Raw genomic sequence first — 27,949 nt, forward strand, 5'->3', positions numbered from 1 at the left:
ATGTCTTCTGCAAAAGTCTGTTTGCTTTTTGTGTGTTTTCTGCAAATATTGAATTTTTGAAAAAGAAAAAAAAAAAGCAAAACAGGAAATGACCTTTCTAGTATATTTGGAAAACAATTTGAAGCTTGTAATGGAATCTGCCTGAGCAATGAGGACTAATAGCTGCAGACTTGGAACAGATCATGTAGCTCTTGGCAGATACTGGGGCCTCTTCAGTTTACAAAGCTGGGGGGAGTATTACAAACCCACTGGAGAAGTGGCTTCCTGTGGGGAAATGCCCAGAGCAGGCACCTGCAAGCACCATAACCTCTGACCCCAGGGCCCCAAAAGGTCTGGGGACAGAGTATAAGGGCTTCACCCTTTGTCCTGGGCATTCAAGGTCAGTCACATGTCTGGCAATCATCCAGATCCCATAAGACACCAAAACCTCCTGAGGATGAGGAAAAGAAAGAGCTTCGTTCTTTAGCACCCCGTAGGGCTCAGGCTGAGCTAAGAGATTCTAGATTGTTTTTAGACTCAAATTGCCTGTTGGCTTTCTGGGTCACTCTCTATCCAACTTTTCTGTAGATTTCAGCAAAAACCACCTCCTCAGAGAGGCCTTTCCTGATCATGCAGCCGTTAACTGAATGATCCACATGCAGAGAACCCTGTCCTCTTCTCCCATAGCTCATATCATAATCTGTGATGATAGATCCATTGACTTGTTCAGTGCCTTTTTCTCTTTACACATTGTAAATATCTTTTTTAGTTTCCAGTATATACCCTGTGCCTGGCACAGTGCCTGGCATATAGAAGTTGCTCAGTACATTGAATGAATAAATGAAATATCAAGACTGGAAGACTTAGAGACCAGATGCAATGACTCATGCCTATAATCTCAACACTTTGGGAGGCCGAGGCAGGTGGATCACTTGAGGTCAGGAGTTCAAGATTAACCTGGCCAACATGGTGAAACCCCATCTCTATTAAAAATACAAAAAGAAAATTAGCCGGGTGTGGTGGTGCATGCTTGTAATCCCAGCTGCTTGGGAGGCTGAGGCAGGAGAAGCACTTGAACCAGGGAGGCGGAGGTTGCAGTAAGCGGAGATCATGCCACTGCACTCCAACCTGGGCGACAGAGTAAGACCCCATCTCAAAAAAGAAAAAAAGCCTGGAAGACTTGGAGATCATATTTCAAATTTTGTTATTTAGATGGTGGGAAAGGAAGCTGAGAGAGAGAAGGGGACTCTTCAGGGGTCACCCTACTGCACGGGTATTGAACGAGATCTTCAGCCACTGTTATGATGCAGGGCCGCACATTCTTTGCTCTTCTTTCCCTGTAATCTAGAACATCTTCTATTATTAACTCGTTCATCAACTATTCATTGAGCTTCAAGTATGTGCAGGGCCTTCTGGACATATAACAGTAATCACGCCAGTCAGGGTCACCACTTCTGGGGAATTTATATTCTTACCACGCAACACCATAAAGCACCAGAGAAGGAAGTTTTAATCTTCTGTAGCACCATTAAACAGAGTAAAAATAAAGGAGCTGAATGAAACATCCAAAGGCAGGTTTTACTAACTCAGCCTCCAAATGAACCATCCTAATCATTTATTAATTGAATTCTGCTTACATTCCCCGTCACTTACTACACTTTTTGCATCACCATATTATTGAATCTTCATAACAGCCCCCTGCACTGCAGGGTGTGACTGTTAGCCCTACTTTGCTGAGGTGAGGGGACTTGTGCACGGCCTCACAGCTGGTCAACAGCAAAGCTGGGCTGGACGAGCACCCTAGATGCCCTCTGCCCTGCCACCCATTCCCCTCAGAGATTTGTAATGTCATCAGGGACTCCCAAGGGGGCCGTGTGATGTGGGGAAAAGAGCTCTGGACCAGGAGTTAAGACCGCTAGATCAAGAACCCTAGGCAAGTCCCTTGCCCTTTCTGAGCCTCCGTTTCTGCAGCTGTTGATGAGAGGCTTGTCTAGATGAGCTCTGGGATGTCTTTCGGTTAGATTCTACAACAACTTTTCATTAATTGAAAAGGTATTTGCCCTGTGATGGTCCTGAATGAATCAAAGCTGTCTCCCTGCTGGAGATAGGTCATGGACTGTTGGAAGTGAAGACTCAGAAATCAGGAGAGAAGACTGTAGACCCATGTGTTAGGGCGTATTAGCAATCATATATTGAGAACATCCTTCCATGCCAGTATACATAAATGGATCTAAATGCTTCTTTTTAATCATTGAAGGTTCCTGAGCTGAGCATGAGGATGAGCCAGCTGATGTTGGGGAATGTCCCTCTTGAATTAGAGGACAGAGGGCTTGAGGATGAATTGGGGGTGGGGGATGAGGAATAAGTGAGAAGACTGGGGACAGAAAAACCAGTTGGGGAAGGTTGTAATCGAGTGGATAGAGATGATGAAGCCTGACTGAGGCCATGATTACTGCGTGGAGAAAATGGGAGGATGGACCTGAAGAGAGAAAATAATTGAACCTGGGTAATTGAGCTTTAAGGTGCAGGATGCCTTCTTAAAGAGAGGAAGAAGTCAGGCATGTGTTACGGGTAATAGGTTTTTGACTTGCATAATTGATTGTGGAGGTGGCTCCTGACTAAGAGAATGAATGAGAGAGAGTCCTGGAGGAGGGAGAGCATAATTTTGTTGATATCCTCCGGGAGGATTCATCTAGATGTCTGCAGCTCAGCAGTGAGAGGATCGACATTGAAATGAATGGAAGATAATGTCATGAGAGAGAATGAGATGTGTGGAACAATTAGAGAAACATTAGAAGACAGTAAAGGATGGAACTAAGGGGGTATACAAGTAGTCAAGGTGTTGGACTAGGAGACTGTATAAGAGCATTCTAAGAAGTTGAAGGCAGTTGCTTTACTGCCTGAGCCTCAGTTTCCTCATTTCTAAGATGAGGATTAGAATAGTGCCTACTCATTGTGTTTAGGGTTACATGAGAGAATGTGTGGAAGGCACTTACCTTGCACATCAGAAGTAGAACTCATGCAATAATTCATCATTCATTCTGCAAGTAAGAGTCAGGCACCAGCATATGCCAGGCTCTGGGCCAGCCCTTTGGAGTACACAGAGAGCAAAAGGGAAATCTGAGTGCCTGACCTCGTGGGAGAGGAACTGTGAAAGAAAGAAGACTCAGTATCATAAAAATGTGATTTCTGTCTACATTCAGGTACCAGATATTACTGTATATATTTAGTGCAGTCCTGATAAATACAAGAGAAATTGGGAGACAAGTTAAATGACTATTTAGTTCGTTAGAAAACATAGACCAGCAAAAACAGCCAGAGAAAAAAAATCTAAAGTCAAAAAAGATTTGAGCTATCTATGAGAAGGAAACCATTCTACAGTTATTTTTTTAATTTAAAGCTAATGTAATAGAAAACATGATACTAGTACATGAGTAGACACATCAGCTGGAGAGATGAAAAGATTCAGAAACAGACCCCAATAGACAGTTTTGTATGTAACAATGGTAGCTTTTCACATCAATGAGGAAATGATGGATTACTCCACAAATGATTTGAGATAGGTAGAAAAAATTAAGGTGGCTCTCTAACTCATACCTTATTACAGATAAATTCTAGATCAATCAAAGATTTAAATATGAAAAGGGAAGCCATAAAAGTACTAGAGGCCAGGCGTGGTGGCTCACACCTGTAATCCCAGTAGTTTGGGAGGCTCAGGCAGGAATATCACTTGAGCCCAGGAGTTCAGAACCAGCCTGGGCAACATAGTGAGACCCCATCTCTTAAAAGAAAAACAAAAAAAAGGAATTGGCTGGGCACTTTAGCATGCACCTGTAGTCCCGTCCCAGCTACTCAGGAAGCTAAGCTAGGAGGATCCCTTGAGCCCAGGAGTTCAAGGTTGCTGTGAGCTAAGCTGGCACCACTGCATTCCAGCCTGGGTGACTCCAGACCCTGTCTCAAAAAACAAAGTACCAAAAATAAACAAGGGATTTCTTTACTAATCTTAGAGTAGGGAAGACATTTCTAATTATGTTCCAAAGCCCAGAAACCATAAAATAAAGATCAATTTTACTAATGAATATAAAAAATATGTGTGTGGGGAGAAGTGCTGAAAATAAAGTCAAAGTACAAATGACAAGTAAAAAATACTAGTAGCTCCTAATTAGACAAAAGACTAATTGCCTTAATATATTAAGAACTCCTACAAATCAATAAGAAAAAAACCTAAAATCCATTAGAAATGGGCAAAAGGATTTGAAGAAACAGTAAACAGAAAAGGAGATGCATATGGGAAGATGCTCAGGTTCACTCCTAGGAGCAGTAGGAACTAAAACAATCAGGCACTGGTTTTAAAACCACTTTTTAGATTAGGAACAAAACAGCATTAAGAAGACTGTGGTGAAGCAAAGTGCTCATCTGATATACCTACTGGGAATTGCTATGGTTTGAATGTGTTCCCTCCAAAATACCAATGTGATAGTATTAAGAGGTAGGGCCTTTAAGAGGTGATGAGGTCATGTGGTCTCCTTCCTTGTGAATGGGATTAGGCACCTTTTATAAAAGGGCTTGAGGCCAGGCACGGTGGCTCATGCTTGTAATCCCGGCACTTTGGGAGACTGAGGCCACTGGATCACCCGAAGTCAGGAGTTCAAGACCAGCCTGGCCGACATGATGAAACCTCATCTCTCCTAAAAATACAAAAATTAGCTGGGTGTGGTGGTGCACACCTGTAATCCCAGCTATTTGGGAGGCTGAGGCAGGAGAATCCCTTGAATCCAGGAGGAGGAGGTTGTAGTGACCATGCCACTGCATTCTAGCATGGGCATCAGAACGTGACTCCATCGAATAAATAAATCACAAATAAATGGGCTTGAGGGAGTGAGTTTGCCCCTTTTTGCCTTTCTGCCAGTTGCCCTGTGAGAACACAGTGTTTAAGGTGCCCTCTTGGAAGCAGAGAGCAGGCCTCACCACAGGCTGGCGCCTTGATCTTGGACTTCCCAGCCTCCAGAACTGTGTGAAATAAATTTCTGTTCTTTAGAAATTACTGAGGCTTGGCCGGGCGCAGTGGCTCACGCCTGTAATCCCAGCACTTTGGGAGGCCGAGGCGGGCGGATCACGAGATCAGGAGATCGAGACCATCCTGGCTAACACAGTGAAACCCTGTCTCTACTAAAAATACAGAAAATTAGCCGGGCGTGGTGGCAGGCGCCTGTAGTCCCAGCTACTCGGGAGGCTGAGGCAGGAGAATGGCGTGAACCTAGGAGGCAGAGCTTGCAGTGAGCAGAGATCGCGCCACTGCAGTCCAGCCTGGGCAACAGAGCGAGACTCCGTCTCAAAAAAAAAAAAAAGAAAAAAAAAGAAAGTACTGAGGCTCAGATATTTTGTTGTAGCAGCACAAAACGGACTGAGAGATAGGAACTAACTTCTGTGGGGAGAATTTGGCAGTACCTATTATAATAAAAAAGTCACAGATCCTTTGAGGTGGCAATTCCACTTTTATGGAAACAACCCTCACGTCCATCAATAGGGAGGTAATTAAATCAGTCTACAACAGTGAGACAACAGAGTATCATGCGGACAATAAAAGGAACAATTTAGTTATTACTTTGGGTTTGTTTTCAGTGTGTTGATGTAATCAGTGCTGCAGTGGCTTCAGAGTGATCTACAGTTGTTTCCAAGGGGTGTGTGTGTGTGTGTGTGTATGTATGTGTATATATATATAATTTTTTTTTAAATAGAGTCTCACTGTGTCACCCAGGCTGGAGTGCAGTGGCACAGTCGCAGCTCACTGCAGCCTCTGCCTCCTGGGTTCAAGCAATTCTCCTGCCTCAGCCTCCTGAGTAGCTGGGACTACAGGTGTGCACCACCACACCCAGCTCATTTTTGTATTTTTAGTAGAGATAGGGTTTCACCATGTTGGCCAGGCTGGTCTTGAACTCCTGACCTCAAGCGATCCACTCACCTCGGCCTCCCAAAGTCAAGACACATTTTTAAATGAAAAAAATGCAAGATGGAAAATAAAATTTTGTTTTAAATAAAGGAAAAAAGAAGGGAAGGAGAAAAAGAGGGAACATGTATATTGCATAGATTTTGTCTGGAAGGATACCAAAACGTGCTTGCCTTGGGGAGGGTGTCTGGATCAGATGGGAGGGAGATTAAGGTCTTATCTCTGTCCTTTTGGACCTTTTGAGTTTTAGACCACATTTACACATAATCTAAAATTAAGTAATTTTAAGACTAAGTGAATGTGTTCACTATAAAAAAGGAAATATAATGGATTTTAAAATCACTTACAAAAATATTAATGTATGTAATTATATCACTGATATTCTTTTTCATTTAACTATATGTGAACATTTTGCCATGTCTTTAAAAAATATTCACAAACATCATTTTAATGCCTGAATGGTATTTCATTTAGATATAAATTAGTTAAGTATGTATATATTAATAATTCTCCATTGTCCGTTTAGGACATTTGACACATCCATTTAGGAACTCATTTTGGTGTCTTTAGTTTCCTGCTATTATAAATAATACTGTGGGCCGGGCACAGTGGCTCAGTCCTGTAATCCCAACATTTTGGAAGTCCGAGGCAGGAGGATAACTTGAGCCCAGGAGTTTGAGACCACGAGTTTGAGACCACCTTGGTTAACATAATGAGATTCCCATCTCTAAAAAAATGAGCCAGGCGTGGTATAGTCCCAGCTACTCAGGAGGCTGAGGCAATAGGATCGCTTGAGCCTAGGAAGTTGAGGCTGCAGTGAGCCATGATTGTACCACTGCACTCCAGTCTGCGTGACACAGCGAGACCCTGCCTCAAAAAAAAAAAAATAATAATAATACTATGATGAACATTTGTGTACGTTTATCTTCATGTAGCTCTTGGATTATTTTCTTAGAATAGATTATTATAAACTGATTTAGTAGCTCAAAGATATGTAAAAAGTTGAGGTTTCTGGATACACGCTGTCAAGTCACTGCCCAAGGAGGTCTTGGAAGTTTACACTCTAACAGGGTTTGAGAATGACCCTTTTCTGACATGATTTCCAACTCTGAGGATGCTTTATTTCCCCATTTGCTGTTGTCTTTAAAGATGAGAGGGTGAGTGACGAATATAAATGTGGGAGAAAAATTAAATTATGTGTTTGTGCTTTGGATTGGAGAGCTCTCCAGAGCCATCTTTGGAGTTGCTGCTCCCTGAGGGTATACGGTAGCCAGAGCATGTTGGCCTAGTTGATGTTTTCTAGGATTGGTCTTTGAGTGTGGCATTTGCTGTCTCCATGTCCTGAGGCCCAGTGTCCTGCACTGGGCAGCTTGTAACATCAGATGGCATTGTGAGATCAAAGCCCCAGGAGACGTTCCAGCACAAAGCTGGCCTTTCAGATGGAGCCTGTAACTCCATCCCATGGTGTCAGGTCCTAGTACGAGAACACCTGCACAGCACTTCACGGTGCACGGAGGCCCTTCTCAACAGTCCAAGAAGGAACTGCTGCTCCTCCCCACAGAGGAGGGGAACAGCAGGGGAGAAGAGGGATAGGTACAAACTCCCTCTCTTTCAGAGAGTGAAATCCAGCGAGTGTGCATGGAGCGCCTGCTCTTTACCAGGTGCTAGATGAGAATCAGGAAATGGAGCAGCCAGAGCCTGTTGGCTCAGCTGCCAGGATTAGGTTTCAGCTGGACATGGGAAAAATCCAGACCAAATTCCTGTTCCCGTGGAGCTGACATTCTCACTGAGGAAGAGCTGAGGACTCGGAGGCTCCGGGAGCCAGTGTGGCCTGCTCGGTGTTTGTCCCTTTCCAGAGCAGCAGGTTTCAGGTGGGAATGAGGCCCTTCTGAGCTGTGGCTTATACCGGCCTCACTCACCTCAAGAGGGCAGCTGTGGCCACTGCGTGCGTGATGTGTGTGAAAACACAGGCACCTGGGCCATGGTACCTTTCGTTATTGTAGGAATTTTCGGCATCATTTTTATCCTCTGTTGTTACTGTTATCATAAGCCATTTCCCTGTCCTTAAGCACTGAGCGGTTTCCCCCGAGGGAGAGGGCAGGAGTGAACCTTCGTGACCTGCAGAAGGAGCCACCTCTGGAACTTCCGGGAATTCTGTTAGCCAAGGAGGAGCCAGAACGTGACTAGGGCAGCACGCAAGGCTGCTAGGAAGATAGGCAGGGCGCGCCATCTGCTGCAGCCGGGGGGAATTGCCGTGGACAGTGTCCTGGCCCTCCTCTATTTTACACAGGGGAAACGAAGGCCCGAAGAAAGGCAGGATCTTGCCCAGGGTTAGGTGGCAAAGCTTGGGTTTAAGGTCACGCGTCTCATTCTTTGCTTTTTCTACCATAGGACACCTCCCACCTCCCTGTCTCACCTGTCTGATCTTTGAGGGCCCCTAATTCATTCTTTAGCTAAGTGTTTCTTCTGAGCTAGGTGTTGTAGGGGATGTGGGCCCAGCCCTCCATAGTGATCCTCTCTCTCTTTCTCTCTCTCTCTCTCTCTCACACACACACACACACACACACACACACACACACGCACCTGCACCCCTGCAGCACTTACTGGCTCAGTCCCACCCCGGGTGCCTTCTGGGCACTTCTGCCAGTGTCAGCTACCTTCGAAAAGCATTGCACAATAATTTGGGTTTATGAAAACTTCAACCATTGAAAAAATATAGACTTAGAAAACGAAAGTTCCCCTTACTCACAAAGAACCACAGTTGACAGGGTTGATACATGTTTTTTCAGATTTTTTTTTCATATGTCTGCTATCTTTCCCCACAGGAACTGGGTTTTATTTTACGTGTTGTTTTGCAACCTCTGTTTTTCAGTTGCCAGTTTATCTCAGATGTTGTCCTATGTCAGTACAGGCCCATCTAGCACATTTCTTACTTTATTATTTATTTATTTATTTTTTACTGACATATCATTGTATATATTTGTGGGGTACAACTTGATGTTTTGATACATATATGTTGTATAATAATCAAATCAGGGCAGTTAGCATATCCATCATCTCATGCATTTATTTATTTCTGATGAGAATATTCAAAAGTCTCTCTAGTTCTTTTGTAATATAGAATGCCTTTTTTTTTTTTTTGAGACGGAGTCTCGCTCTGTCTTGCCCAGCGTGGAGTGCAGTGGCGTGATCTCAGCTCACGGCAATCTCTGCCTCATGGGTTCAAGCGATTCTCCTGTCTCAGCCTCTAGAGTAACTGGGACTACAGGCGTGTGCCACCACATCTGGCTAATTTTGTATTTTTAGTAGAGGTGAGGTTTCACCATGTTGGCCAGGCTAGTCTCAAACTTCTGACCTCAGGTAGTCTACCTGCCTCGGCCTACCAAAGTGCTGGGATTATAGGCATGAGCCCGGCCTAGAATGCCTTATTGTTAACCATCACCTTACTGTGCATCAGAATAGGAACTTACTGCTCCTATCTAAGTGTAACTATGTACCCGTTGACCAGCTTTCCATCCTTTCCTCTCCTTTCCCCTCCCTAGTCTCTGGTAATCATTGTTCTGTTCTCTCCTATGATGTCGACTTTTTTTTTTTTTTTTTTTTGACAGTTTTGCTCTGTCATCTAGGCTAGAGTGCAGTGGCGCGATCTCGGCTCACTGCAAGTTCTGCCTCCCGGGTTCGCCATTCTCCTGCCTCAGCCTCCGAAGTCGCTGGGACTACAGGCGCCTGCCACCACACCCAGTTAATTTTTTTTTTTTTTTTTTTGTATTTTTAGTAGAGATGGGGTTTCACTGTGTTAGCCCAGGATGGTCTCGATATCCTGACCTCGTGATCCACCTGCCTTGGCCTCCCAAAGTGCTGGGATTACAGGCGTGAGCCACCGCGCCCAGCCAATATCAACTTTTGTTTTTTAAGATTCCACGTATGCATAAAATCATGCAGTATTTGTCTCTCTGTGTCTGGCTTATTTCACTTCACATTATGTCCTCCAGGTTTATCTATGTTGTCCCAAATAACAAGATTTCATTTTTTTTTAATGGCTGAATAGTATTCCTTTGTGTATATATACATTTTCTGTATCCATTCAATCATGTTGGACATTTGGGTTGATTCCATATCTTGGCTATTATAAATAGTGCTGCAGTAAACATAGGAGGTCAGATGTCTTCTTGATATACTAATGTCAGTTCTTTGGATGTATACCTAGTAGTGGGATTGTTCGGTCATATGGTACTGTTTTTAATTTTCTCAGGAACCCTCCATACCGTTTTCCATAGTGGCTGTATGGCACATTTCTTTTTAATAAATACTTCATAATTCATGCAATGCCTAACCTCCTGGTGGACATTTGGGTGGTTTCCTGTAGGCTGCTATTACTGACCAGGTGCAGTAAACATCCTCACACTATAGAAAACATTGGGCATTTGCCTGAGTGGGTCTAGAACTAGGATTTGCTAGGTGGGCCCACCCCACTGGACTATGAACTCCTAAAGTCAGGCCAGTGCTTAGACCACCCCTCCCACTTACTAATTCAGGTCTGCGAGGTAGCCAGAGTCCATGCAATGACTGCTATCTAATTGCCTTCAGAAAACCATAGGTGTTCAATGAGAGATACTAGTATCCCCTTCGCAAATTAACCTTTTGTTAATATAGTAGCAGTACTTCTTGTTGCCAAGAGTACATAAATGGACAATCTTGTGTGCTACCGGTGGGAATATAAATAAAAACAATGCTGACTTTATAAGTCTTTCTGCCAATTTTTTGTCATTATAAATACCACTATGCCATTTGGGAAGGCAACTGGGAAATGTGTCAAAAATCTAAAAATTATTTCACCCTTCCCTTTAGCCCAGCAATTCTGCTTCTAGAGATATACTCTCAGTATATCTCTAGAATATCTCTAGTATATCTCTAGTATAATTAGGGATGGGCACAGAGACTTTCATAAAGGCCCAGTGCTGTGTGTGGCAGTAGAAAACTGGGAAGTACCTCTGTGTTCATTTCTGGAGGCCTCATCCTAGAGTAAATCATTGCCCATGCAAGTATGCTGGCACAAAATTCATGTGGAGGGAGCCTTAGTGACATGTTCTAAAGCGTCCCAAAGAGTAGACTACATAACAACATAAGGTATGGTCCCAAATCATTTCTAAATGTATGTGGCTCTTCTTTATATATGTGGCGCTCTTCTCTTCTCTCTCTAGACTGTGTCACCAAGCACCAGGGCTGTGAACTGCTATCGGTGTAGTAAGAACTACTAATTTCATATCTTTCCTCTCCACTCCACCTCTCTTCTGAGCTCCAGCTTCCTGGTTCCATGTACTTACACTACCTCTCCCCTGGGAGGGCTCACAGGCATCTCAGAGTTACCAGATACGCCAAATAGGACTTTATGCCCCCAAATATTCCTCCTTTGTTCTTCCACATGTCGGCAAACCATACTTCTGTCCACCTACTTATTCACACCAGAAACCTAAATTACCTGTCAGTCCAACACTACTTCTTGGTTTGATTTCCAAGTTACATCTAGAATCCTTCCCACTGCCACCCTCCTCCACCCACCATCTCGGCACCTGAACTTTGCAGGAGCCTCCTAACTTGCCCCTTCCCGGCACTGCTCTGCCCAGACACCAGAGTCATCTTTGAAAATGCATGACTGCTCCTTCATGACCTGGCCTAAAGCCCTTCAGGAACCGAGTTCCAGATGTGGTCTGGCTCCTGCCTACCTCAGCAGTGTCCTCAGTGTCATTGTCCCGCTTCCGCCATACTCCTGCCTACTGGCTCTTTCTGTCCTTCCAAGCCCCGATGCCTCCCCCTCCCTCAGAGCCTTCACACGTGCTGTTCCCCTCTCTGTAATGCTCTTCCCCTCACTCTTCATCTACATGACGCCTCGTCATCCTCGGTTCTCAGGTAAAATGTCACTTGGTGACCCCCAGACTTGATCAGGTCCTAGTGGTCACTCCAGCATCCTGCATTCTCCCTTGAAGCCCTGAGCACCAAGGCTATGACTTAGGCATGAGGTGACTTTATGCCACCTGTGGTAGATGATAAGCTCTGTGAGGCCAGGGACCATGGCCAGTTTGTTCATGGCGGTATCTGCAGTATATAACCAGTGCCTGGCATGTGGTATTGATAAATATGTGTACATGTTTGTCAATAAGTTTATTTAAAGAAAAGTCTGAGCCCATGTTCTTTAAAATGTTGATGGTGGTTGTCTGGGTATGGAATTATGGGTGACTTGTTTTGTTCTTTGTACTTTCCTGTGCTTTTTGCTTTGTTTTCAATAAGAGGCAATAACTGTCATTTTGACAGAAGCCACAGTGCTGGGGAGCTGGAGCTGTCCTCTCTGCAGAATGCATCTGGACTTACCTCTGCCCCCTTGCCTCCTGTCCCCACAGGCCTGAGGAGCAATGCGACAGGCATGATGGAGGTCGAGTCCTCCTACTCAGACTTCATCTCCTGTGACCGGACAGGCCGTCGGAATGCAGTCCCTGACATCCAGGGAGACTCGGAGGCTGTGAGCGTGAGGAAGCTGGCTGGAGACATGGGCGAGCTGGCACTCGAAGGGGCAGGTTAGAGCCAGCAGGTCCTCAGCACTCATGCATGTCAGAAGCTCTCTGCCAGGCCCCGGGCTGGCCTCCAAGTCCTAGACTGCCCACACTTTCTTAGAGAAGAAACTGCCTTTAAATCAGCCCTGCCCCATGGGCAGTGGCAGAGTCCAGCAGTCTCTAGGTTGGAAGATGTTCGAATCTCAGGCCCCAAGGACTCTTCTGGCCGGGCATCCAGGGCTCTTCCTGTCCTCCTGCCCCCTAATCCACCCATAAGTCTTGTCAGTTCTCTTCCAAGATACATCCCAGGTCCCTCCACTTCTCGCTGTCGCTACAGTCATACCTGGCTTTGGCCACTCACAGCTCTCACCTGGCTGACTATAGCGGCCGGCTTCCCTGGGTTCCCTACACCCATCTCCACCCTTCCTGTTCAGCGCTATGCAGCAGCCGGCAGACCTCGTTTAAACCATTCTGTCCATTATGCTTCTGCCAAAAAAAAATCCCCCAGTGGCTTCACTGAGTGAAGCTAAGCTTGTTACATTGCTCTGGGGCAGTCCTGCTGTAGGCCAGACCCTGCCCGAGTCTCACTCGATGCCACTCCTCTCCCTGCCACCCTCCAGCCACATCTACCTTTGGTCTGTTTCTAGTCAAGCCTCTCCAAGGGGCCTTCTCTGACTGCTAGATCACCCTTCCCCAATCACATGACCCTCATCACTCTCTGACAAGGTCTCATGGGTCTAAATGTGAGCGCCAGGAGGGCAGACGCCTTGCGTTCTGTTTGGCACACAGCAGGTGCTTGGGAACCACAGACCGAATGACAAAAGGAAACAGCATCCACCCACCCAAGTACTGGCTGGAACACCCCCACCCCCTCCATCCCCCCAGAGAACCCCTTGGCTCAAGTCCATGGTCAGCCTGGGAATTTCCTTGGGAAGCTTCCTTGACCCCTGCACGGCTGAGGCCTTTCCCTTCTGCTCTCACAGCGCCACAGAGGCCATGTGTGCTTTTCACAGCACAGCCGTCAAGCTGCATCTGTCTCCCCGTGGGCTGTCCTTGGAGGGCCACAGCCCTGCCCCTCCCTGGGTAGCCCTAGTCTTCTTGCCCCTCACTGGCCAGAAGTGAATTAAAAGTACAGAACAGAGAAGACTTTGTGGGGGCATGGACCCAGCCCTCTCATGTTATAGATGGACAAACTGAGGCCCAGAGAAGTTGGGGGGCTTGCTCCGGGCCATCCAGGGAGTTAACATAGAATCTGGCCGCCTTTAGAGAGAGCCCCCGGCACCCTGTCGATGGAACCCCACCCCACAAGCCTTCCCTGTCCCATGATCTGTTCATCCTCCTCTGTCACGTGGCCCAGGCAGAACTTCCACGGGCTCACCCTGCTCCTCTCCAGCCTCAACTCTCATCCCCTCGCCAGCTGTAGTAAAGTACTTTGATTGCTCAGAAGCCCCTGTGGGCCTTCACACGCTGCACCTCTGTTTGCTTCTCCCCTTGCCTGGCTGGGTTCTCTTCATTCTTAGAGACCCAGGCATCTGCTCAGCTGAGAAGCCTTCCCTGACTGCAGTGCCCCTCCCAGACGGGGGAGGCACCTCTTCTCCCTGCTGCCTCCATGAGCCCACTGAGCATAATGGTCCTGCTCTAGACTGAGCTTCTCCTGACAGGCTCTGCGTCTTGTGCCCTCGGTGCCTGGTGGCGTTTGGCACATGATGGAGGTGCCAAATCAATGGCTGTTCATTGACCAACTGAATGACCAGCATGTCCAGCTGCCACACTGGGCACTCTGCCCTGGGCTCTCTCAAGGCTTCTGTATCCTCACCCTCTGCTCTGGTGAGCTCTGTTCTGTCTCTCTCTCCCTCAGCAGTTGTAGCTGCTGGCCCATGTTCCCAGGCCCTCCTAACACCTGTTTTCCCTGACTCAGATTCCCTAAAGTGTGGGTCCTCTAGCTACATGATATTCACCTGCCAGGGTGACTGACATTTAAAAAAGGGACCTGAGGAAAGAACAGTGCTCACTGAAAGAAACGAAACACTCATGGTGGTGTCCAGGCAAGAGTGACTGGCCAAGGAACCTTCCAGGAAGCCCACAGTGAGCAGTTCTGTTTCCACAGGTAGGGCTGTGGGCCAGGCCCTGTCCAGCAGACTCCCCAAGGCAGGGGGAGTACAGAGTTCCAGGCACCGCCCCGCTGGGAATAAGATTAGGCTTTCTAGGCAGCTTGCTCGGGACAGGGTCCCAAGCTACCACCCACTTCCTAGCTTGCTGCAGGGGCACATGAGGCAGTGCTGATGTCAGGCCTCTATAAACCTTCAGGAATGCTGCTTATTGGAAGGGGTTAAATTTGGTAGAAGGGGTACTAGCCTTGGTGGCAGGCAGGGCTCTCCACCCTTGATCCAGGCAAATCAGCTCACCTCACTGGGCCTCGGTTTTCTCGTGCATATCATGACCCTAGTTACACCTCCATGTTACTGTGTGCATTGCACAAAAAAGTGCCCGTCCATCTGCAGACCCTGGAGCTTGCTATAGGGTGGTGGTTCTCCTGGTTCTGTGAAGGGCTTAGCCTGAAGGATAAAAAGGTGTGGTCTGGTTGGGCTGGATTTGAACTTAGGCCCTCAGTGAGCTTGTAGGGCACATAGTGACATTGCACAGTGTCACTGGGGTTTAAGAATGTACCACCTATTGAGCTCTGCCCACATGCCAGGCCCCACATGAGGCACCTTATGAAAAGACACCTGTTTATCATGCAGCCTGAGGAGGAAGGCATGGAGACTGGGGCCTGGGCGTGAGTTTGGCACCCCCCTCACCCTGCACTGCTGGTCCAGTTGGTGGCTGGGGCTGCCTGTCCCACCTTGCACAGGGGGGCTCAAGGGAAGCTGAAAGGGAGGAGACCTGGCTTGTATCCTGACTCCCTGGGTGAGGTGCTCCATCTCTGTGAGCCTGCTGCTGCCCCTCACCCCACCGAGATGTCTGGCAGGATGGAGGTGAGGAGGAGGCACCACACACACCCCATGCTGCATAGTTGGCGCCCACAGGCCCTGATGCAGGCCGCACCCTGGCACTCCCTGAGCTGGCCTGGTGCAGTGCTTTTTACTGTCTTAGAAGAACATTGGCCGGGCACGGTGGCTCACACCTATAATCCCAGCACTTTGGGAGGCCGAGGCAGGCGGATCCCCTGAGGTCAGGAGTTTGAGACCAGCCTGGCCAACATGGTGAAACCCTGTCTCTACTAAAAATACAAAAATTAGCCGGACATGGTGGTGGGCACCTGTAATCCTAGCTACTTGGGCGGCTGAGGCAGGAAAACTGCTTGAACCTGGGAGGTGGGGGTTGCAGTGAGCTGAGATTGTGCCATTGCACTCCAGCCTGGGCGACAGAACAAGACTCCATCCCCCCCCCCAAAAAAAAAAAATACAGCTGCCGTTTGCTGAGCACCTGTGACACACTGGGGACTTAACATCTGGCCTCTCCCTCTGGGGAACCTGCACAAATAAAACGACCTTCAAGAGCCCTTCACTTGATGCTTTAAGCACCCATCCATAATGGCCCTTAATTGACTCTTAATTATACTAACACCATGTGCATTTCCATGTAAAAAGATATTACAGACCAGGCTGAAGTCCCGTGGGCCACCACCTCAGTCCAGTTTGTCTTGCTCCCCAGGGCATACCCACTGCTATCAGTTTGGCTGGGCCCTTTCACACCTCCTTCTGTGCTTTGCTTTGTAAGTATATGTGCCCAAGAAAAACCTCTTTCTCTCCTCTCCAGAAGGACAGGTGGAGGGAAGCGCCCCAGACAAGGAAGCTGGCAACCAGCCCCAGAGCAGCGATGGGACCACCTCATCTTGAGTCTGACCTTGTCCAAGAAGGCTGGACGAGAGACCTTCTGTCCCCTCCCAGAGGGGGAACCCTGGCACTGGCCCAGCAGCCTCTTCTCTGAGCCCCATGTCCCAGATAAACCAGGCCAGACTGAGAAGGCTCCCCAGAGGCCTCTGTGGCCTCCACTCCGGGAAAGCCCTCTGCCCACACCCACAGGCTCCACATTCCCACCACCTTCTCACCGTGCCCAGGTACACTTTCAAGACACTGTAACCACAAGATGTTATTTATTGAGCTGGCGCCGGCACTTGGGCGGGGCCCTGCCCTACAGTGAGCAGCCCACGCAGGAACGCTCCTCTTGCGAGCAGCCCGAGCAGGATCCCTGTCCCAACACCAACACCTCCTCTCCAGCCCAATCGTCCGGGTCAAGACCTGCGTGTCCCTTTTTTAGAAAACACTTTTAAACTTTTTAAAAATTTTAAACGTTTTTTCAGCAGAGACGGAGAGAGCTGACAATCAATTCACATTTTTTAAGCCATTTTAGCTAAACTCTCATTGTGCACTCTGAGGTTCCCTCATGGAGCTCCACAGATCCATTTTTAGGGAAGGGATTTTGGCTCAAAATGATCTGACCACCTCTACCCTTTCCACCAGGATAAGTGACACCTAGGACCCAGGAAATAAATGCTGATGATTTGTGTGACTGGCTTAAGATTATTTCTCCTTAACGCAGCAAAAACGGGTTGGGCCTTATTTTCCCCAAGTCCACAATTAGCCAGACTTGCCCCAGGCTCCCAGAGCATACGGTTCTGAGAAGATGCTGGCATTCCGCAGAGGCCAGCACCCTCCAAGGCCAGTGTCTGATGAGCCCTCTTCCATCTCATCCGCTCTCACTCCAGCCACCAGCTTCAGGAACCCAAAAGGAAGGTTTACTCCTTAAAACCTAGAATTAGGAGGGGGCTGAGAGTTCAGGGAATGTTTGAGCAGACAACCAGAGAAGCCTTATTTCTTCTGGAAGGAGGACAGTCTCTGGACCCCTCTTGGCCCATAGCATTGGGATCTCTGGCCTAGCATTCACAGCCGCCCCTGGACTCAGGCCCTGCTGCTGAGTAGGCTGACCCGGCTCCCTCCATGTTCACCCTGCCCATATCGGCCCACCCAATTACATGCCACCTGCTGCATGCCACCAGCCATGGGCTTCTTTATTGAGCACCAGATTTTCAGTACAAGTTGCCACAGAAGGAGGGTTTCAGATTCAACCATGCCCATGTGCAAGGGCGCTGGTCCCTGACCAGGACACATAATCAGAAAAGTGATATGGCCATGCCGAGGTATACGTGTGTGCAGAAATGGACACACAGGCTTCAGAAGGATCAGTAACTGACGATTGAGATCATGGTCTTCTTGGAAGGAATAAATGTAAAAATGTTGCTCAGCGCCACAGAATTGGGGTGACTCCACAGGGCAAAGGCTTGGAGGGGTGGTGTCCTCAGAGGTGCTGCCCTGCTCGTTGGTTCAGAGAAGCAGAAAGATCAGGCAACTTGTAGTACCCAGGATGTTGTAAAAATCATAGAACACCAGAACCAGAAAGGAACTCCTTCCTATGATGTCAAGAAGATGCCTTGCCAAGACCACATAGAAAGGAGCAGAACAGGCCTGGGCCTCACTCCCTGCCCTTGGCTTTGGGCAGCCATGGAGATGTCCCAAACTGCCCAGACCTTTGGGACTGGACTTCAGAAAGTCTCCCCTTAGAACAGCCTCTCAAGAAGTTATGTAGAAAACAAGCCAACCTAATGAGACGCTGCTCCCAGCCAGGGCCCAGGAACCAGGGAGTCATCACACATTCTTGGTGCTGCCCAAGAATGGAAGGGCATCTTGCTAGAAGTCCCGCAGAAAGCCAGGCTGGAGCCAGGACGGGGCAACCGCCCAGAAACCCAGACAGGAACCTACCTGCAGAGGCCGAAGGTGGCATCCCATAGGCTTTATAGAGCAGGTCGAGAAGCTCCCTCTTCTCATCTTCTGGGAGGAAACTAGATTTGGCCGCATTGATGTTCTGGAAAGGCCAGAATGGCAGACGACATGGAACCAGGGAACAAAGAAGGCAGCTCTTAGCAATGTAGTGATAGTCCATCCTCTTCACTGAACAGGGGCAGATATGCTTAGAGGGGGAGGGATTTGTCCACTGTTTGTCCACTGTCACACGGCAGCAAGTGCCAGAGCAGAGACCATGAGCTTGTGTTCTTAATGTGTCATTACATTATAAAGGGCTGTGAGAAGGAAGTTGGAGAAAACTTTGAGAGACAGGGTAGCATGTAGGGGGCCAGAGACACCCCGCAGACACCTGCAGGAACGGACTTACTCAGCTTGGGATTTAAGAACAACCTGAAGAGAGCGCACGAGACTTCATAGCTGCACACACCTTTCTGGGGAGAGGGCTGATAGCTTTCACTGGGTTCTTTAAAGGCACTCAACCCAAGCAAAGGATCAAAAACCTGGTCCTAGGTCAGGTCGTCAACACAAAGAGTCTTCTCTGTGGAAAGTGTCTAGGTTGGGCTTGTCTTGGACTGTTGAGGCAAACTCGCTCCCTCTCTCCAAAGGTTTGAGGCCCCAGACCGGACCTGTAGATATCATACTCCCAAACCCGAGTCAAGGCCAGTATGGCTCACACCCACTCACCAGCCTCTTAAACTCCTCTTCAGTAAAGCCCATGTCCCGTTTGGTCATCTGGTAATCAGTGTCCAGGGTGGACTTGAAGATGAGCGGGTCATCTGTGTTGAGTGAGTAGTTAGCCTGGTCATTTTTGAGCCTGCAGAAGGGGGAGGAGGAGAGAACGAGCCTCCTTTTACTCGTACGTAAATAGAACACATTGACATTCACCCGCTTTTGATCCTCAAAGCAGCCTCAAACAGATCTGAAAGATCTGATCCTTGTGCAGAGGGGGAAATAAATTCAGAACTGAGGTGACTTGTTCAAGTCTAGGTAACCAGAAACTCCAGACTCCAACCCATCCTGCAGACCAGAGCTGGGCAAAGGCAGCAGAGAGGCCAGACATGAGAACCAGGCAGAGTGGCAGCCGGTGGCAGGGGGGGGTGGAAGCCAAGAAAGCAACATCCCCCTCCAGCTGCCACCCTCTCTAGCCTTCCCCTCTGCACCCTACCCTGCTTGTTCCTCAGTCCCACTGGGAGCTGGCTATTCCAACATACCATGAAAGCTGTTCTTGGCACGATCCCTGACCACCATCTTGTTGTATCTAATGGATCTTTCCTAGCTCCGACCATAATTGACTTGTATAGCAGAATTTCACACTGTTGGCTGTTTGTTCAAACCTTTTCCCTGGATTTGACACCACACTTTTGACTTTCCTCCTACTTGTCTCTTTTGCTGGTCCCTTAAATACCATTGTCCCACTGGGTTCTATCCTAGGCCCTCTTGCTCCACCACCTCCTGGGGCCACTGCTTCTCCTTCAGCCACCATATCTGTGCAGATGACTCCTGGATCACGTATACCCACGTGCCTCCAAGAACCACCACAGGTGCCACATGTCCCTAAGGCAAGCCTCAAGACTCCCTTGTCATCAGAACATCAGAGCCCAAGCCCCTCCCCTTCTCATATGCCTGGCAGATAAGTGCTGGCCTGACCATGGTCACCCTGAGTTCTTGCTGTCCTTGTCCTGGGGAAGGCAGCTTTTTCCTAAGGCCTGATATTGCTCCAAGGGCTTGGTGACAGGACGGAAGAAGGGTCTTGGCCCTGGTTAGACTCCAGGATGGGAGCCAGGTAGGGTGGAACAGACCCTCCAGTGGAAAGCTTCAAGCTGGCTCTCAGGGGACTGCCCAGGGATCCCAAGGGCCAGGTGCCAGGAACAGAGAACATGCTGGCCAGAGGGACTCCTGCTTCCTACGCGATGCCCAGGAGGCAGAGTTGGGAGAATTGGAAGGTATGGAAGCTTCCCTCAGAGTATCGGAGCATTCTGCTCCAGCTGAATGAGCTGTAGGGCCCCAGCTCTGCTGGTTAGCAGCTGGGTAGTCCCAGCCAAGCCACAGCACATCTGGGCCTCGGATTCCTCGTTTGTCAGATGAGGACAGCAATGCCTGCTTCCCAGGGCATCAAAGAGATTTCATATCTAAGAGACCCGGCCTGGGCTGATGCCCAGTCCCTGCAGTTTCTTCCCTCTTTGGCCTTCCTGGAACAAAATTGAACAGGCCCAGGGGAACAGAGCTCACCGAACGACTGCATGCTCCGTGTCCGGCTTCCAGGCACCAGTGAGGTAGCTGGACCAGGGGCAGATCTGGAAGAGCAGGTGTGTGGCTGGCAGGGATGGCCGCAGGCCATGCTGATCCCTCCCCCGTGTCTGGGCCTGGGGCCACCCCTCGAGTTCCTGGGACCTGCCCTGCTTTCTGCCTCTCTACACAGGAAGTGGGGACAGCCGGGGATGGTTCCTCCCAACTCCCTGGCCCGCTCACCTCGAAGTGCATGTTTTCCTGCCGCAGCCTGTCATAAAGGGCCTGGTCTTCCAGGGTGTGGTAGCCGTGTCCCAGCCGCTCTGTCTTGAGTATATCCACAGCCTGTAGAGAAGCACAATGGAGCCAAGTACGGGAGGAGGCAGGAAGGAGGGACCCCATGGCCAGCCCAGGCCCTCACCTCTTTTACTACTTCGGCCGAGCCCACCTCCCCAGCGTGGACGGTACGGTGAATGCCGCTCTTCACAGCCTCCTAGAAGGGGGAGAGCCAGGTCATGGGCGCCCTAGGGAGAGGGCCCCGGCAGGCCCTGCCTTGACCACGCTGTGGAGCTTGAACCATCCCAGTCAGGCCGCCTGCTTCAACAGCATGGGGAAACCTGGTCTTTTACCCCCCAAGTCCTTATCTAAGTGGTGGCTGTCACTCATTAGCCAGTTACCATGTATCAGGTAGTATATGAAGTGACTTGTTTACATTATCTAATTTCACAACGATTATCCCACCCATTTTACAATGAGGGACTGAAGCTCAGGAGAGTCGAGTCACGTGACCAAGGTCAGACAGGAAGTGTGGAACCAAGCTCTGAGCCCGGGCAGTGGGACTCCAGAGCCCTGACTCTTCCCCACCATGCTGCCCCTCCACAGGAAGCCCATTCATCATCAGGCTGGAAGCGACTTTTGAGATGTCGGCTCCAACTCAGTCACCCCAATAGAAGAAACAGAGGCCCAGAGAAGACACAGTCTTGCCCAGGTTCACATAGCAAATCACAGTCAGAAGCAGGCTCAACATAGGACTCCCAACACCAAATGGAGGCTTTTCTTTCTCCCTTCCTCCCTCCCTCCCTCCCTCCCTCCCTCTCTCCTTCCCTTCCTTCCCTTCCTTCCTTCCTTCCTTCCTTCCTTCCTTCCTTCCTCCCTTCCTTCCTTCCTGCCTTCCTCTCTTCCTCCTTCCCTCCCTCCCTCCCTCCCCCCCTTCCTCCCTCCTCTCTTTCTTTCTTTCTTCTCTTTTTTTTTTTTTTGAGACAGGGTCTCCCTCTCACCCAGGCTGGGGTACAATGGCGTGATCCCAGCTCACTGCTGCTTCGACTTCCTGGACTCAAGCAATTCTCCCAGCCCAGCCTCCCAAGTAGCTGGGACTACAGGCGTGCAGCACCGTGCCTGACGCCTGACTCATTTTTTGTATTTGCAGAGATGGGGTCTCACTATGTTGCCCTGGCTGGTCTCAAACTCCTGGGCTCAAGCAGTCCTCCTGCCTCAGCCTCCCAAAGTGCTGGGATTACAGGCATGAACCACCACACCTGGCCCAGGGGGATTCCAGTTCCAAGCCTTAAGACTCAACAAAGACACACTTCCATGCTCCCCGATTCTTGTGATTTCTCCCAACTATGGGTGGGAGACAAGCTCACCCAGGGCCAGCCTCTCCATTCCTTCCCATAAGACCCACCTGGTAGGCCTCGACATGTCCAGGAAAGAGGCTGCTTCCTGGGATGGTCTCATCTCCAGCCAGGTCAATGGCCACCACGGTCTGCTGCTGGTACTTCTTACACAGCTCCACCACCTCGGGGGACCAGTCTGTGGGCGAGATGCCCACCCAGGCTCTGTCACCAGCACCATGGAGAGACCTCCCAGCCTGCCTGCTGTCCCATCCAAACCCCCGCCATGGGAGACCAGCAGAAAACAGGGCTCAGTGTCTTCAAATCCTAACTGCCATGTCCTAACCACATGGCCTGCGGAAAACTGCTCGGCTCAGGGCCTCAGTTTCTGCCCTTTGCAGAAAGAACACTGCTGCTGTTGCACAGGGGTGGCCAGGCTTTGCCGAGGCCATGTGTGTAAAGCACCAAGGACAGGGCCTGAGCTCAGTAAATGACACGGACCATTCTCTCACCTGGTGTTTCCAACAACACTCATGGTAGGCTTACTCCCATGTGCAGATGAGGAAATGGAGGACCGTTTAACATGTCATCTAAAATAGAATTCACACTAGTATTGCGAAGTATATTGCTAATGTATTATGTACTGTTAACCAACAAAGTTATTATGAAGTGTTCAAGAAAGAATGAATGAACACAGGCTTTGGATGTCCCTGGAGGAAAATCCAGGGTTCGTGCCTTGCAAGAGGCTGCACCTCACTCCACCTCAGTTTCCTCATGTGTCAAATGGGAATAAGCAACGGTAGTTCTGCTTTACAGGCTGCTGCAAGCGTTAGAGGAAATGCATGCAGCTAGCTCTTTGGTTCTCACTAATCCTGAGGGTAGAGGAATGAAGTAAGTGTGATCATCTCTTTGTGACACTGCACAACTGAGGTGTCTTGGTGCACAACCAGAGAGGTGGTGTGACCTGCCCAAGGTCACACAGTGAGGCTGTTCACCACGAGGCACAAACTCTAGAGATCTGATCAGTATCAGTGACAAGGAAGACCCCTCAGAAATCCTGGAAATCAGGCCTATTCATGGGTTCTGTGGCCTAGACAGGATGGGGCCTGGTCTGGGGGTCTCAAGGGGGGACCATGGGCTGATCAGAATCTACCCTAGATTTTTTTTTTTCAATAGTTAAGTTCCTATTTGGTGTTGAGCTTCCTGCAGGGTGGCTACAAAGGCATGGCGTCCCTGGGGAGAACATCTCCAGGAAGTTCTGAGCCCGCCTAGGAGGTCTACAGTTGTTTCAGGAAGCCCCAAGTTCCTGCCAGTGGGCTCAAGGGGGTGAGACAGGTGGCCCTGGGCAGGGCGGTGATCCTACTCACTGGGCTGGTGGCGCATGCAGCACAGGATGGACCGGGCCTTGACCCCGAAGTCTCGCTCCCCCTCCTGCAGGCCCTGGGCCACTAGGGCCACCACCTCGTCTGGGGTGAGGTCCCCTCTGTGTGAGGAGAGGAGTAGGGATGGGCCTGAGGCAAAGGGAAGGCCTAAAGGGCAGCTCTGGGACTGGGACAGAGGAGGAAGACGAGGCTTTGGGGAGGACCCTCCTCCCCCATTGACCCACTGCCTCAAAGGAAAGACTGGCAGAGATGCCCCCAGGCCCTAGCATGTCCCTTCTGGCTCTTAAAGCAGCTGGGTGCTCCTAGGTCTTAGTGGGAGGTGTGTGGTGTTACACGGCCCTCTCCACCCCTAGATGGCCAGCATTGCTCAGCTGGGACCTGCCATGATGTCCACATTCTATATGTATCAGAGTCATGGCTCAGAAAATGGGGCAGGATAGTTTTGTGACACCACTTAGAGATCCATGGGGGCCCAGGCAGGGGGCTAGAAATGGCCAGGCTCACTTCAGTTATGAAGTTAGAGCAGGACCTTTAGAGATCTGATCTGCGTCAGTGACAAGGGAGACCCCTCAGAAATCCTGGCTGGCTAAGCAGGTTAACATTCCTGGACAGCAGGCCTGTGGTCAGAGCAAGACACAGCCAAACACTTGTGCCCAAGGTAAGAACATAACTGCAAGGTGAGGATGGGAACCACGTCTCTTGTGACAGAGTTAAACCCATCTTTCTGAGGCCATGGACCAGCTTAGGGGCAAGAGCAAAGTCTTGCTTGGGTCAGGAATTCCCAGCAGTTCACCCCTCCAGTCTCAGAGCTGAGCCTCCCAGCCACACCCACAGCACCGCCCCTTCCAGGCCCATCACTCACTCAGCCTGGTTCCAGGGGATTGGCTCCACTTTGGAATTGGCAAGCAGGTGCGGACTGTACCGCACCTCCACGTACACCACGCCCTCTTTGGCCTTCATCTCTATAAACTCATAGGCGATCCTTTTGATAGCCTCCCGGCAGCCCCTGGGAAGGGAAGAAAGGGGTTGGGATCAAACTTCCCCAAGTCCCTTGGGAGCTCCAGGAGCAAATGACATCCCCAACCCTTGGCAGATTAAACCCGCTTCTGGCCCCATTCTCATCCCCCAGACCCAAGCTCTGGGCATTCACTGGATAAGATCCTAGACACTGTGCAAGTCCTATCAGCTCTACTTTGGAACTGCATGCCAGTTCTCCCTCCTCCATCCTGGCTTGAATCACGCCATCTCTAACTGGCCTCCCTGTCTCCACGCTTGCCCCTGTCATCCTGTTCTCCACCCAGCAGCTGGGGTTTAAAAAGGTAAATCAAAGCATATCGCTTCTCCCCTCAAAGCCCCAATAGCTTTCTGCCACGGAGAATGACATCACAACTCCCAGGTCCCATCCACAAGGCCTACATCCTCCAGGTCTTGCCAGGCTCCCCAACATCTTCCTTCTCCCTCATTCCCTGAGGCCACCAGAGAAGACACAGTCCTGCTCTTCCGCTTCCCCGATAGTGTCCTACACTGCGTCTCTCCCACTCTCCTGGTTTAGAGCCAGCTCAAGCTTCACCTCCTCAGAGAGGCCTTCCCTGACCGCCTTATCTTTTTCTTTTCTTTTCTTTTCTTTTTTTTGAGATGGAATCTTGCTCTGTCACCCAGGCTGGAGTCCAGTGGTGCCATCTCAGCTCACTGCAGCCTCTGCCTCCCAGGTTCAAGTGATTCTTCTGCCTCAGCCTCCCGAGTAGCTGGGATTACAGGCGCCCGCCACCATGCCCGTTTAATTTTTTGTATTTTTAGTAGAGATGGGGTTTCACCGTGTTAGCCAGGATGGTCTCAATCTCCTGACCTCATGATCCACCCACCTTAGTCTCCCAAAGTGCTGGGGTTACAGGCATGAGCCACTGCACCTGGCCCAGACTGCCTTATCTTAAAACGGCCCCTCCACCATTCTCTGGGGCTTTCTTTTTCTCCCAGGTCCTTATCACCACTCAACATTGTGTGCCATACGGTTTATCAGCCAGTTGGCTGTATCCCCTATTAGAATGCAGTGTCCATGTGGCAAGGACCCCTCTGTCTTGTGATGGCTGTGACCTCTCAGCTGAGGACCATGCCTAGGACAGAGTAGCCCAATATTTGTCGGTGATGAAGGTAAGGCTGGCAGGGAAGAGAAATAAGAGAAAAGGACACAGCTGGACAAGTCCAGAGGGACGCCTGGATGTGAGAGACTCCTGGGATATAGTCACGGACTTGGATCCTTGTGTCCACACTTATCTGCTATGTGACCCCCGGTGAGTCACCCTCCGACAACAAGGAGTTGTTGTGGGGACAAATGAGTCGAACTTCATAAACCCCACCCGGGCCAGTGCTTGGAGCAGAGCAGACACACGCTCAAAACATTTTCATTGTTATCACTGTATGTTTGTTCCGGAAGCAAGGCACAAATTGGCCTGCCAGGGCCACTGTGTTGATCACATAACGGTGGACTGTGCTTAGCTGGAAGTTCCCGCCACGAGGAGTGAAAATGAAGCGGTTACTAGAATGTGTGAGGGAAGGCACACAAGTGCTGGGAGAGCCCAGTGTGGGAAGAAAGTGCCCTGCCCAGGGGAGATCAGGCCACTCTCAGGAGAAGGGGTCACTGGAAGTTCTTGCATCTCGAGGATGAGGATGGAGGCTGGGTGCGGTGGCTCACGCCTGTAATCCCAGCATTTGGGGAGGCTGAGGCGAGCAGATCACCTGAGTTCAGGAGTTCGAGACCAGCCTGGCAAACATAGTAAAATCCCATCTCTACTAAAAGTATAAAACAATTAGCTGGGTGTGATGGTGGGTGCCTGTGAACTCAGCTACTTGGGAGGCTAAAGCAGGAGAATCCCTTAAACTGGGAAGTGGAGGTTGCAGTGAGCTGAGATCGCACCACTGCACTTCAGCCTGGGCAACAGAGTGAGACTCTGTCTCAATAAATAAATAAACAAATACATACATAAATAAATAAGTCATTGAAATTTCTCTCTAGCACTCACCCATACCCCTTCTGGGCCTTTTCAGTACCTAGTGCTATTCCCCAGCGACTCAAGACAGGAGGGGGAAAAAAAGCCTTCGAGAGAATCTTCCCCACATCTCCCTGCCCCCACCCCACATTCAGGCCTCCCCTCCCCTCACGACACGAAGCCCTGAACTAGGAGATAGATGGCCCGGGTTCAAGCCCTGCACTGCCTCTGACCCTGTGTTCTTAGCTTCCATATTCTGCCATTTCTCTCTAGAAGTTGAAGCAATTTCAGTCCATCACACCCACATCTCAGAAGGAAAAACCGAGGCCTAAAGGCACTGGAGAGACTCACTAAGTGTACACAATGGTGAGAAAGACAGCTGTGGTTTCAGAGCACCTTCTCTGGCCCCCACAGGCTGAGGGACAGGCCCGGTCCTAGTTGTAGGGATCAATACTGCCCCAGGACCTGCGGGTTGGGGGCAACTCACGCAATAGCAGGCATGTAGTAGTCAAACTTGGCCAGGAAGTCCGGCAGGGTGAGCGGCTTGTCCATGCCAATGACGTTCAGCAGCCCCTCTGCTGTGTTAGCTGGGAGGGCGATCCCTCTCCTCCTGGAAACAAAACAGTGAGTGGTGGACCAACCTGGGGCGGGATCCAGGCAGGCCTGATGGGCCAGGGTGGAGCAGACTCAGGAGCACCGGCCTCCTTGCAGGACCACAGCAGGAGACATGGGCATCTCTCAGTCCAGCTGCTCCCACTAGACAGACAGGGAAACTGAGAACCAGGACCAGAATTTTCCCAGCACCTTTTACCCCCAGTGCACAAGTCAGCAAATCTCAAGGGGGATAAACAGGTTGAAGTTGTGTGTGCGTGTGTATGTGTGCACACGTGCACACACGCCCTCCATATCCTTGGTTGACTGATGCTTGGAGACAAGGAAAGTGCCAGGGCAAGCTCATGACTTTCTCCTCAGCCCCAGGAGCTGGCACGGCCAGGTGGTCCTATGCCCATTCAGGGGTTATCAGGGTCACTGCAGCGTCACAATTCCCAGGGTAGGGGCAGGCATCAGGACTTTGCTCCTCTGACCTCCATCTGGCACATCAGAGGCTTGCCTGGCCCAGCACAATGGGAGAGGGCTGGTGGAGGCTCAGGGGAGGGTCCCAGTGGGCTGCCATCCAGCTCAGACCTCTCTCCCCTCCCTGCCCACAGCCGCCACACCAGGCCGGACTAGAGCAGCGCTCAGTAAGGGCATGCTGGAAACAGTCACTCTGGCTTGGAGCCTTCATTTCTCCCCAAGCATCTCAGCCTCCCCTCCCAGCCACAGAAAGCCAGGGCGCGAGCTCAAGGGGCTTCCTCCCTTCAGCACATGCTCCTGCCTCCTCCTCCCATCCCGGCTCTGCTCCAGCTCACAAGGTCACCTCGAGTCTCAGGTTCCCCTTTTTTTAAAATAAAAGGGACAGCCAGAGAACACCAGAC

General features: G+C 49.9%; 2 protein-coding genes across 17 annotated transcripts in view; one reads left to right on the plus strand and one right to left on the minus strand.

Moving 5' to 3' along the window:
* Positions 1-16,983, plus strand: part of PKIG (cAMP-dependent protein kinase inhibitor gamma) — an 89,071-nt gene extending 72,088 nt beyond the window's left edge. For all 14 annotated transcript variants that reach the window (XR_004179086.1, XR_004179079.1, XR_004179082.1 and 11 more), the window contains 2 exons: positions 12,322-12,495; positions 16,231-16,983. Coding sequence is in view for 6 of the 14 variants with exons in the window: in XM_021921022.2 (XP_021776714.1) it covers positions 12,345-12,495; positions 16,231-16,310 (231 nt within the window). In the remaining 8 variants the exon portion in view is untranslated. The remainder of the gene's footprint in view (positions 1-12,321; positions 12,496-16,230) is intronic.
* Positions 1-27,949, minus strand: part of ADA (adenosine deaminase) — a 52,329-nt gene that overhangs the window by 2,842 nt on the left and 21,538 nt on the right. The window contains exons 3-12 of one of the 3 annotated variants that reach the window (XM_017944784.3): positions 26,962-27,084; positions 24,353-24,496; positions 23,476-23,591; positions 22,180-22,307; positions 20,920-20,991; positions 20,742-20,843; positions 20,502-20,566; positions 18,957-19,086; positions 18,231-18,333; positions 2,976-3,127 (exon numbers count right to left, since the gene is read on the minus strand). In XM_017944784.3, the coding sequence (XP_017800273.1) occupies positions 3,012-3,127; positions 18,231-18,333; positions 18,957-19,086; positions 20,502-20,566; positions 20,742-20,843; positions 20,920-20,991; positions 22,180-22,307; positions 23,476-23,591; positions 24,353-24,496; positions 26,962-27,084 (1,099 nt within the window). In that variant the 3' untranslated portion in view covers positions 2,976-3,011. Of the gene's footprint in view, positions 1-1,099; positions 3,128-17,457; positions 17,784-18,230; positions 18,334-18,956; positions 19,087-20,501; positions 20,567-20,741; positions 20,844-20,919; positions 20,992-22,179; positions 22,308-23,475; positions 23,592-24,352; positions 24,497-26,961; positions 27,085-27,949 lie in introns of those variants that run through there. The other 2 variants (XM_017944783.2, XM_003904705.4) reach the window with 2 other exon arrangements.

Source organism: Papio anubis, chromosome 16 (genome assembly GCF_008728515.1).
Source record: "Papio anubis isolate 15944 chromosome 16, Panubis1.0, whole genome shotgun sequence".
Lineage (NCBI taxonomy): Eukaryota > Metazoa > Chordata > Mammalia > Primates > Cercopithecidae > Papio > Papio anubis.